This window comes from Pogona vitticeps, chromosome 1, assembly GCF_051106095.1.
Source record: "Pogona vitticeps strain Pit_001003342236 chromosome 1, PviZW2.1, whole genome shotgun sequence".
Taxonomy (NCBI): domain Eukaryota; kingdom Metazoa; phylum Chordata; class Lepidosauria; order Squamata; family Agamidae; genus Pogona; species Pogona vitticeps.
In genome coordinates, this window is record NC_135783.1 from 25,749,665 (window position 1) to 25,761,789 (window position 12,125).

General features: G+C 39.9%; 1 protein-coding gene across 4 annotated transcripts in view; it reads right to left on the bottom strand.

Moving 5' to 3' along the window:
• Window positions 1–12,125, bottom strand: part of MTA3 (metastasis associated 1 family member 3) — a 182,068-nt gene that overhangs the window by 46,510 nt on the left and 123,433 nt on the right. For all 4 annotated transcript variants that reach the window (XM_078380862.1, XM_078380857.1, XM_078380865.1 and 1 more), the window contains exons 15-16: window positions 6,024–6,110; window positions 4,051–4,200 (exon numbers count right to left, since the gene is read on the bottom strand). In XM_078380862.1, the coding sequence (XP_078236988.1) occupies window positions 4,051–4,200; window positions 6,024–6,110 (237 nt within the window). The remainder of the gene's footprint in view (window positions 1–4,050; window positions 4,201–6,023; window positions 6,111–12,125) is intronic.

Consider the following 12,125-nt stretch of genomic DNA (forward strand, 5'->3'; position numbering starts at 1 on the left):
CTTCTTGTACCTCTTATTGTCTGTCGGTTATCTTGCTTTGTTTCGTGATTGGCCATCAGGAGGTAAGCACAAGGATCATTTGTAACCATGACTGCTTAGTCACTAAGGTCTGCCTGAATCACATCATTGATGTAGGAATTTGTGGGAATTATATGAGGAAGGTGCAGCAGGCTAGTAAGGTGAATCTATGGCTATGAATCAGGAGTAATCACTCCCAGTATTCATAATAAGGTAAAGGGGAAATATTGTATTTTTATTTATTTATTTATTTATTTATTTATTTATTGGACTTATATACCGCCCCATAGTGCTACAAGCACTCTCCGAGCGGTTTACAATTTTTAATTATGCAGGCTACACATTGCCCCCCCCCCCAGCAAGCTGGGTACTCATTTTACCGACCTCGGAAGGATGGAAGGCTGAGTCAACCTTGAGCTGGCTACCTGGGATTTGAACCCCAGGTCGTGAGCACAGTTTTAGCTTGCAGTACAGTGTTTTAACCACTGCGCCACGAGGCTCTCCTATAATCCCTTCAGATGAAATAGGATAAAACCTAAATTTGTGTGGATGAGCTCTTAGAGTAGGCTCCTGAGTATGGAAGTGTGCCTTCATGGTCAGCTACGTATTATCAGCAAAGGAGAATGGAGGAACTAAACTGTCCCCTTTAAGACATAGAGAAGTGTGATCTAAGAAAGACCCATGGTAAACAGTCTACAAGTTTTACAGAAAACCGAAGGAGGCCAAGATGCCAAAACCTACCTCACTATATCACCTTTAATTTAAATATAACATTGCAACACACCTAGCCTTACATCTGGAACAATGACAGATTCAGCTTCTAATAACTGGCTGTCATTCCCAGAATATTTTAATGGAGAGAGTAATAAACCAGAACTCAGGTTCTATTCCCTGGCTCTCCCATGGAAATACGTTTGTGTGTGTGTCTGTCTTTTTAAATACCTCACTTGAAAACTATTAGGGTCACTATAAGTCAGTTCTGATTTGAAGGCATATAACAAGAACAACAATAAGTGGCTATATGTAACACATCCCTGAGAAAGGCCCTCAGAGTAAAGTTCGCTGGGAATTTTCACTTGCTCAGACTTGTGGGACCTTAATACAAGAAGCAAACATTCCATCTTCTGTTCCCTAATGTCCGAAAAATGTCTGGGAAAAGGTATAGGATCATAAGGGACGACGGTTGGATTGGCAGAAGGAAGCCTCCAAAATGTATCATGTTCTTGAGAAGAATGGCAGAGTCTGAAGTGACCTCTCAAGCTAATCTGGTCCCCATTTTTATTGTCTCCAGCTAATTTTGAAACTCACTCATCATTAGTTTTATCTTCCTTCATTTCCCTTTTTTTGTGTGTGGTTGAATTGCATTTCTATAAGTTTGCATTATCCTGCTTAGTGACTGTTTTGTCAAAAGGAAAACTCTGTAAACAAACAAAACAAACTCTTAAAATTGTGAGGGGTAACGGTTACACAAGCTGACAAAAGGAAGAGCTGGAACAGATATTATATGCAGGTACAGCTCAATGACTTCAACTGGAAGAGGATAAACTTTTACATTTCCTTGTAATTAATTACACAACAGACAGGTAGCAATCTGTATACTTGTTGCAGATCACAGAGGACATTTTTGAGTGTAATGCAGCTGATCAGTGCTTTCAATTTTCATACGTCTGATGCCCCCATAGGATATCTATTGGGTGACAAACCTTTCATCACACACATATGTTAATTAAATAATCCTGTGATCATTTATCCATGCTGTCTGTGAAAACTCAAAGCCTCCTTATGATCTCCACAAGATGTTTACTTAGGTGATTCTGCGATCATCTATTCTATCTCTGGGAGCCTGAAGCTGTATAGATAGCATCAATTAGGCCCAGACTAGGCAATACAGTTAGCAGGTAATTAGAAGCAGAACTCTCTGAAACATTAAATACATATAACTGTCAAATCACAAATTCTCCTCACTTTGAATTTTGTAAATTGGTTTACTATTGTTTGAGGCTGGTCATTAGGAGGTACATATAAGCTTCATTTGCAAATATGGTTGTGCTTTGATGAAACTCCAGGAAATACATATTCCCCTGTGTGATTTGATCTTCAGCCTTCAAAGGCTGCTACTTTAATCTGGATTGGTATTGCCATTAATTTTTTGATGATTTTTTCCAAGGTAGGAGGAGCCATCTGACTTGTTTGGGGCCATATATTGGTGATCCTATAGCACAACAGTTATACAGCATTTTGAGCATGAACACATTTCACCTACTGTAGCAGTAGCCTGTCATCTAAATAGAGGAGCCCTTCATCCCACTACTCCCCAGTTTAGACTATGAGGTGTTGATTTGTAAATATTCAGAAATACTAACAACAGATCTGAAATGTAACTAGGGTGAAGAAAAGTCAATTTCCATACTACAAGTCCCAGAATCCCTCAGCCAAGGCAGCCACTGGCTGTGCTGGTCAGTAACCCAGTACCATTTCCATCGTTGCATGGGTTCAGGTTGAGTTACTGGCTTGCTAATGCTAAAGATTCCCAGTGTCATGTAGTGGGTAGAGTGATGTACTATGAAACTGAGGAGCAGAGTTCTGATCCCACTTGGCCATGGAAACTCATTGGGGGATTAAACTAGTAAAACCACTCCTTAAATATCTCACTTACTTTGAAAGCCCTGTTGGGGTTACTCACTATATGTCAGTTCTACCTTGATGGCACAGGACACACAATGCTAATTGGTGTGTTTATGGCTGAGGCAAGTTTAGATCATGGACTTAATTAAAATCAGAGTTGAGGCAGGTTTTCTGTTTCTTTCTGTTTGTATAATCAATCATTCGGGCAAATAAATCAAATGAGTATGTGGGATATGAAATATTAGATCAAGGACTGTGTAAAACATGCAAAATGTTTTCGCAGATCTGTACTCATTTGCATGTTTGGAGTGAAAACAGATGGAGTGCAATCTACTTGTACACAAACCAGGTTCACGCCAAACACCAGAGGCTGAATGTCAAGTGTTTCCTTCTATAAAATATCAGTTGAGAGTTCATGGGATGTAACAGAGAGATGGCTAGTCTTAGATGGGAAAGACCTGGATTTCATTGCCTGCTTGGAACCAATATGCCTTAGTTAGGCCTGTTGCAATCTCGTCTTGAATCCATTACAAGCTGTCAGTGAAGACACAAGGGCTCGTGTGAGGAAAGAATTTAAGAACCATATATGTCACTTTAAGCTGCTTGGAGTGTGGAATGAAATGCCAATATAATTAACATAAAATATTTCAGAAAAGAAAGGACATAACCTTTCTCCCTCGTAACTATAGAAGGTACGTGGGACTTTAAAATGTCACAAATTCTTCCTTATTGTTGAACAGGAATGTTTCTCTTTAGGGTTTCAGCCAGCTCGCAAAGCAATATTTTTCTTCAGGATGCCATAAACCCTTAGAGGCTGAGGAAAGCCAATTCATTCCGCTCTGCTTTGACTTTCCATTTTTTCTTTTCCAACTGACACTCAGCTTTCCATGTCTCCTGCTCACCATATAGCATTCTTTTTTAAATTATCTTTTATTTTAGTTGTGGTTCTGTACTCGTACATCCCTTGACTTTCACTCACTTACGAGGATACTTCCACCCGGTGATCTGTTTTGCATGTTAATCCTGTTTACTAGGGACATAGTATTCACTTTTATTGCAGAATATAACAATACTAGATCCCTAGATATGCATATCCACTGCTGCCTGAACCTGTTTATTTGTTAATTAATTGTTACATTCATATTCCAGATTATCTCCAGGAAACTCCATACGGCATTCATAGGTTTTCTCCTCTCCATTTTGTCTCCACAACCTCTTTTTCAGTGATAGGTGAGACTGACAGTTACTGGCCCAAGATCAATTAATTTCATGGCTCTGTGGAAGATTTGAACTATGATTTGTCAAGATCCAACTGAAGAATTTAAGATCTACATCCAATTAGTTGTCATATACCTCATGATACACACCAGAGAAGCATAGTATTTCAAATATCAAGTTTACACATACCATCAAGGCCATTATGGTGGTGGCTATAATTTCTCTTTCCCAAAATACTTAATGACGAATGGCCAGGGGGGGCAAGCAAACGCTTTGCCATCGAACTCTGAAGGCTTGGTGTTGATTTGATTATATTGGGTTTCATTGCAGGATGAATTTCTGTAAAAGATCATCATCATCATCATCATCACCATGAAGAATTTTGTAATTATTTCATATAATCATTACCATCATCACCACCTTGAAGAGATATAGCACAAAGGGGCAAAAAATCATACGGCAGATGGAAAAATAGGAACATACTCTGTAGTTTGCTTGAATTTAACTGTTGCTATGATGAGAAAAACTGCTCAGGCCAATCCCTGTGTCAAATGTAGTTAAAAACCATGATGTAGGCACATCAAGCCAAAATTTTACTGGGGGAAACCTTGCACAGGTAAGGGCAGCCACACAGCCTGTCCGCCTCACATGCTGTTCATCAGATGACCTAGTGTGTAAATAGTTGTAGGGCTGCTTCCTTGACTTAAGGAAGCAAAGGTATATGACAGACAGCAGTGCAGGTGGAGTCAGCTAAGTGATTGCCTGTTTATGCTTCACAAAATCAGGATTCTGGCCCTTGAAGCTAGTATTTTTCAGAATTTGCTTATCTGAAACACTTATGTTGCTTCAGCACATGCAAATATTTTGGAAAATGCATGCATATTTAAAGAGATGTTTACAGTACAGCATTTTTAGTTCTCAGGCAGGTACACTGCAGACACAGAGCTGCTTAGCTCTTTACTAGAGCCATATGTTTTCATGAAGAAAGACAGTTTTTGGTTGCAGGCACCTCCAGGTATCCAGAATTTTGGGATCTACTTTTTACAAGAAATCACTACTCTCACTTGCCCCCCACCTCATTAACCCATTATCATTACTTGTTACTCACTTCTATACATTGTTTTTTTCTTTACTTTTTGTTCTTTTCTCTTATTTTGATTAATCCAATTAGAAAAGTAAATGGCCTAAAATCTGAGGAGAAAAATCCCCTTCACATGGCCTTAGTACAACTTTTTGGCCAAACAATAGGAATGAGTAAGCAATACTTGTTACATTTTTTTTTAAAAAAAAATATCTGTTGTTGCACTACTTTGAAAAAGGAATATCACTAAACCCCCTTCTTCCACAAAACAAATGGCATATTATGGAAATTAAATCTGCTTTTCTTACTGCCTCCATTTGGATCCCTCCTTTGGAGGTATCGGTGTGGTGCAGAAATGTTGTGTTGAAACATAAATTACCTTCTTAAATGGACAGTGTGCTTCCTTTTAGAGATCTCTTGCATCTTTCCTGTACGGAAATTCTGTTATTAACTGTTACTTTTTTTTCTGTTTTCCTTCTTAAAATCAGGTCTTGATGATATATTTTTAAAACTTAAATCCCATGTGGCTTATTTTCCTGAGCAAAGTTTATTCTCCTGCTGTTGAAACATGGTTGACAGCCAGGGTGTCTGGTTCTTCTCATAGAAGACGGAGCTACACATGGATCAAAGCACAGGGTTCTGATGACTCACTACAGGCTGAGGGCTAAATCCAATTGTTAGTCACCACAGAAGACTAACTGGGTCAACAGAACTTACATTAGTGTTGACTTTAGAATTCCTATTCACTGAATGGATCTCCTCTAGTTGAGTGTAGGTTGGATTTAGCATTGTGAGTTTAATTGTTCTACTGTACAAAACACTGGTCATGGGGAGGGAAGAAAGAAAAAAAGAAACACTTCACATGGGGGGGAACCCATTCGTGACATTGACAGGTCCTCACACAGCTCTTGACATGTTTGCCTTTCACATGGCCTGGAAATGAGATGCACATTTTTTAAATCTCTCATAGCATCTCTAACCCTTACTTGCATCCTGTCCAACGTGCATGAATACCCTCTGTCTTGATAGGAATGCTTAAGCACCATCAACCTATGATACTTTTGGCTCAATTGACACTCACCCAAATATCCAATGATACACGATAATGATTTTCTAGTGCTTTTAATCTTCAAAGGATTTCCCACAAATTCACAGTGCCTGTCAGCATCTGGAGAATTGAAAAGAGAGCATTACTTTGGGATGGGTAGGAAAATGATGGCCATGGTTTTCAAAATCTCTTCTAGTATATCAAGGTCAGATCACACTTTAAGGCAAATGTGTATTTTCCCCGCTTATTGTGCTGTCTCTCTCATCATGCAAATTTTCCAGTGTTACCAGCCTAACACATTAGGTATCTCATCATCATCTTAGAACTGTAGAGCTGGAAGGGACCCTGTGGATCATTGAGTCCAGCCCTCAGTAAGGAGGAACAGCAGTGAATTGAATTCCCAACCTCTGGCCCTGGAGCCAGAGACCTAAACCACTGAGTGATCCAGTAGCAAAGCCACACTATCTTCCAACTGACCAACGGCAAAACAAAACATTTACCAAATGCATCCTGGAGCTAGTGCATATTATAATAAACAGACATTATTTCTCTCTTAAGCATGCACTGTTCCTAGATGAGGAATCAGTGTCTCTTCTATGAGACAGTCATTTCTCTAGTAATCTGCCATGATACTCAATGAGATGAGCAAGACAAGTGGCCAGGAACAATCTACAGGACTACAGGACAAAGTCAAATGGGAAAATTAGAGAGCACTGTTCTTAGTCATCCATACCTCCCAACTGAGATCACTCACTCACTCATCAATAACTTAGATTGCATTCTAAGCTGCAATATATCCCCCTCTCAGGTTTTGAGCAACAGGCCTGTGCTTGCTTACAAACAGCCCCCAAGCCGCAACCCACGGCTAACAAATTATGGATATGAAGAAAGGAACAAGCCCCTGCTACTGATGGATATGCTATGGCCCCAAGTCTACCCTAGCAGCACTGTGATGGGTCCCACTCAAGTCACCTACAGTATCAGAGACTCATTTATTCATCTGCCATTCTTTGCCAGCACTGCCTCTCTCAATACTACCTAGGACAATCCAGAAAATCTGTAGGCAGCAGAATATATTGACACAAATCTGACATCAGAAATGGCAACAAACAAAATTTTTGTGTTCCAGGATGCTTCACCAATTATCTTAAACTGACAATTGTAGAAAAAAAGAGAGAAAGAAATACAAAGGGAGACATGAGATTTTGAGAAAGGCAGCTGAAATAGGTCTTACCCATAAATTCCAGTGTGCAGGTAAAGGCTATCTATCTATCTATCTATCTATCTATCCTAATGAACTTGCACATAAATCTGTGGATAAATACTGCTCTCCATGTATTTGGGGAAGTGAATTGCAATATATGAAAGTTAACATTGGAATAAGTCGATTAGTCTTTAAGGTATTTTGTTTTTCTTATGCATGTAGTCCATCCCAAGTTTTACAATTTAAATTTTTTTAAAAAAGACTCAAAGTGTCCCTACCTGGTCTGTAGAGGGAGTTAGAAGCACATTTTATCCCATTTCAGGCCCTTCAGCATACCTCTCATGCCATACCTCAAAACTGTTCATTTTTTTTTAAAAATGGCCACTGAGGATATAATGGAGTTTTTTTCCTCAATAAAAGTGAAAAGCCTTTTAAACAGAAAAATAATTTTGAAGGACAGAAAGGATATCATTTTGGAGGACATAAAGGGTGTGGCCCCTGAGTTCAGTGGGATCAGCATATGTGGGTCTTGATCCTCTGGAGTTTGCCATCCGCTGTGTTGAGGATCATATGCTGTAGGTGCTACTTGACTGCAAAAGGGTGGCTTCCTTCCTATCAGAGGCAACATAATCTATGTCCAGCCCATGTGCATCTCTTTGGAAGAGTTGTACCATTCACAGAACTTGGTAGAAAAGGTAGAGATGTTTAGTAGCCCTTAACTGGAACATCCAAGACATTCTGCTGCCTAGGGCAAAGATCTTCTCCTGCGCCCTCCCCATTCCACCAGATGACTGGACTGGCAGTTGAATTTTCTTTCAATACTAACAGGGGAGCATTCTGCACTGAGCCAAATGGCAACAAACTAGAGGGAGTGTAAGGCAAGCTACATGGTGCACATAACTCTCCATAGACTGTAACTCCCATGCAAGAATAGATTTTCCAAGCTCTGGCCTTCCAAAATGTTGCCACTGCTCTATGCTCCTCCTTTGCTGTGATACCTCTCTCTGCCAAATGATAGGACTGTCCTCTCCTACAATATTAATGGCAAGTCATGTCATTGTGTGCTACAGCAGTTACATTATCCTTCCCCACACCAGCATTGTCCAGCTGTCTTTGATTACAACCCCATGTTGGCTAAGAATGATGGGACAGCAAGACTGCAAAAGAATACTAGATAGACCTGCTCTATGGTAGTGCTTCAGATAATGTTGAACTAGCACTCCAATCATTCTCAGTCATTGTCTGTACTGGCTGAGGCTGATGGGAGTTAGAATCCATCAGCATACAGAGGACCACATGTACACCACTCCTGTTCTAAACAATTAAAGAAAAATAGACAGCAAGAGTTCTTTCTCATTAAATTTGTATAAAGTTACGCTGCATGATTGGGAAAATGCTTTTCCTGTCTATATTTCAAGTAATTACATGTTATGCTGTCCTTAAATAAAAGTATGCATTTCTTAATACTCCAGTTCCTGGAAATATTATGCCAGTTTAATTACTGGTTACAATTCAGCTGAGCTGAACAGTAATAAGTGCCAAAAAGTTTAAACGACAAATAATGAAGCACCCGCTGGATTCTCTTCTATTTAATTATCCTTTCTCAACCTGATGCCCTTCAAATGTGTATGATTACAGTTACAGTGATCCTACTGGCAGGACATGATGGGTGTTGTGGTTGAAGACAGAGACAGGAACAGGCTGTGGATTTCTGTTCTTAATCAATAGTATCTAAAATTCTATAACGTTGGCCGGATTATGCCCCCTTTTGTGCAAGCTATATGTGTATATAAAACTGTAATTTTAAGTGTATTCAGAAGACTTCTTATGTAAGGGAGGTTTTATTTCATTAAATATTGGCTAAATACTTAAGTGATTCCCTAAAAGAGACAATGGGCTTGAGCCTGCAAGCAGGGAGGCTGAGGACAGGAAATTTTGGAGACTCATTTGTACATTTGCCATTAGGCAGAAGTGACTTGATTGCACATAACAACAACAGACTGAATACGCATCTTCCTGGATATAGGGAAAGAATTATAATACTATTAGATAGCAGATAACTAAATTTAGAAAAGGTTCAGAACAGGGAAAGGAAAGGAAAGCTGAGGAAATTATCTCAATATTTCTTCCACTTGAAAGATTCTGCACAAATACCAAACTAACAAGGATAACATATGGAACAACAACAGCAACAAAAAGAATTATGATGTTTTTACTACCTGATTCTGTATTATTTTGTATGTTGATATCTGCCCTTTCCCTCCCCTTTTCCTTTGATATATTCTAATATACATCAAAGTGATGTATACGATCCCCTCATTTTAGCTCACCTTGCGAAATAAGCTTGGCTGACAAATAGTGACTGGCCCAAGGCCACTCAGCGAGCTTAATGGGAATATGAACCCAGGTCTCCTGAATCTTAACTTTCACCCTATTCTTGCTCTCCATGTGTGTTCATTCAGAAGAAACTCCTACCAAATTTATATCCCAAATGAGTCAGCATTAAGATTGCCAGGTCAGCAACACCCCACTCCCTCTGATTTCAGGACTAAAACGAACGTCTTTGGGCAGGTTCTTCTGATGCTCTGGGGCAGTTTTGTCAACCAGCTTCACATCTCAGAAACCGGGCAAGCAAGGATTGAAGGGCACTGAGCTGCCTCTGGCCCAGCTAACTGTGGAAATGGTCATGAGTGGAATTCACACATTTGGACCTTAAAAAAACTTGCTTAACTAAACAGTCTGTCAACGAAGACTGGGGGATGATCTAGTTATTAATCAATTTCAGAAATAGCAAAATGTGCTTAGTTGATGGCTGCGACCATCCCTGGTTAAAGTCATATCCCGGGGGGAGGGCTTAGCTACCGTGTTTCCCCGAAAATAAGACAGGGCCTTATATTAATTTTTGGTCCAAAAAAAGCAGTAGTGCTTATTTTCAGGGGATGTTTTTTTTTTTCATGTACAACAATCTACGTTTATTCAAATACAGCCATGTCATCTTCTGGTTGCTGCACTATGGTGGAGGGCAGGGTTTCACTTAACTAGGGCTTATTTTTGAGGTAGGGCTTATATTATGAACACCCTGAAAAATCATACTAGGGCTTATTTTCAGGTTAGGTCTTATTTTCAGGGAAACATGATGTAGCTCATGTAACATGTGGGAAGGACTCATAACCAGCTGATGAGGTTTTTTTTCCTGGCCTTTCTGTTTTGTGCAACAAAAATGTTCATGAGTTGCAATACAAATGCTCTGTACCCTGCCTTGCTTCAAAAACCACAATGTCCCCAGAATATGTGAAATTTCTTCTTCCCCCTTTCTATTTTCCTGGCTTTCTGGTGTGGTTATAGTGACATGTAGTCTAGTCACTTTAATGGCACTTCTGTGAATCAGTCCTATATTTTAACACCCCTGCTCAGGTCTTGAAAATTCACAAGTGTGGTTTCCTTTACTGAATTAATCCATCTCACATTTTGCCTTCCTCTTACCCTCCTGCTTTCCTAGCATTACTGTCTTTTACACTGAGTGTTGTCGCAATACAGATTTTAAAACAAAACATACAGCTGTGCAGAGCCAGTGAATCTTGGCACCACTTGGAGAAATGGGTGGATATAGATGTCCAGACTTTAAAGCCACCTCACAGAAATCTCAGTCTTTTCCTCTCCTCCAGCATCTCCCACTGTGAGATTTGTTTCCCATCCTGGAAATTCATGGAGACATATCAATTCCCTGAGATTTGAGCCAGCACTCTTGAGACCTGGCAATCCTAGAATGCACATGAGGCTCTAATATTTCAGTGTTTTAAATTCCACATTAAAAAGATATTAAGGCTTGAGAGGCTGACGTAGAAGCTATATTTGCCTGAATGACATGTAACACTTAAGTACAAGTCTGGACAGCATATTCCTTTCCTTTTAAAATGTATCATTTATGAAAAAGAGCAGATAGCTCATTATATCTCTACAAGCAAGATCTTGTTCAGTTGTGTCATGAGACGAATCAAAGTATTCTCCACTGTTAAGTGGAAGCAGTCTTATTAAAAATGTTTTGTGGAAATAAAATTGCTGGCAAGAGGCATACTAGGACCAAACCCTGGTAGTATTGGCAGCACTGACGTGAACAGCCACTTCTTCCAGGTGGAAGCCATATTCTTACTTGACTCCCCAGTTTAAATGCTCCCTCAGAGTCTGTTCATTTGTTAGGCATGCAAGTTGTTGCTTAAACAACATGTCATCAGCTTACCAAGCAGGAAGGGGTTGGGTTTGGAGTAGTAACTGTACTTCAACATATTTCATTAATTTGCCATTAATGAGAAGAAAAATGAAAGTGAAGTAAGGCACTATCAAAGTGTGCATGACAAGAAATACTGTGGAGAAGCCAGCTGGCTTGTGAAACAATCTGAACAAGAGACTTAGAAACTTCTACTGCCCGATCATTGTTCTTCCTAGCTGAGTATTTTCAGCTATAACTGGCAGCAAATCTCCATGGGGAGGTGGTGCCTTTCCCAGCCCTCCCTGAGACCTATTCAGATGTTCAGGAATGGATTAAGCTGAATCCATTGAACAGGCTAGTCTCTCTTCCTTCTTTATCATGGCCGTCCCTGCAAGGAGAACATGACTCTGAAGGAAAAAAGGTTCCTCTATGTATGGAAGCTCTCCCACAACCCAAGAACTGGAATTATCCTGTGGAGATACGTACTTCATGGGTAACACAGGATCTTGTTTTCAAATTGTCCTGCTTCACACAAGGAGAGCAATGACAAAGCAGGGGCATGGCTCATCAACTTCTTCTCATGTGTCAATCCTATCATCACCTGAACAAGGCTCTGAAGGTACCATTCATGTGGCACCTCCTCTGTGCAGATTAGTTGCTCTACCCCCAACAGTTACCTCAGTAAGAAACAAAAACAAGAAGCAGAAGAGCATCACAGAACCCT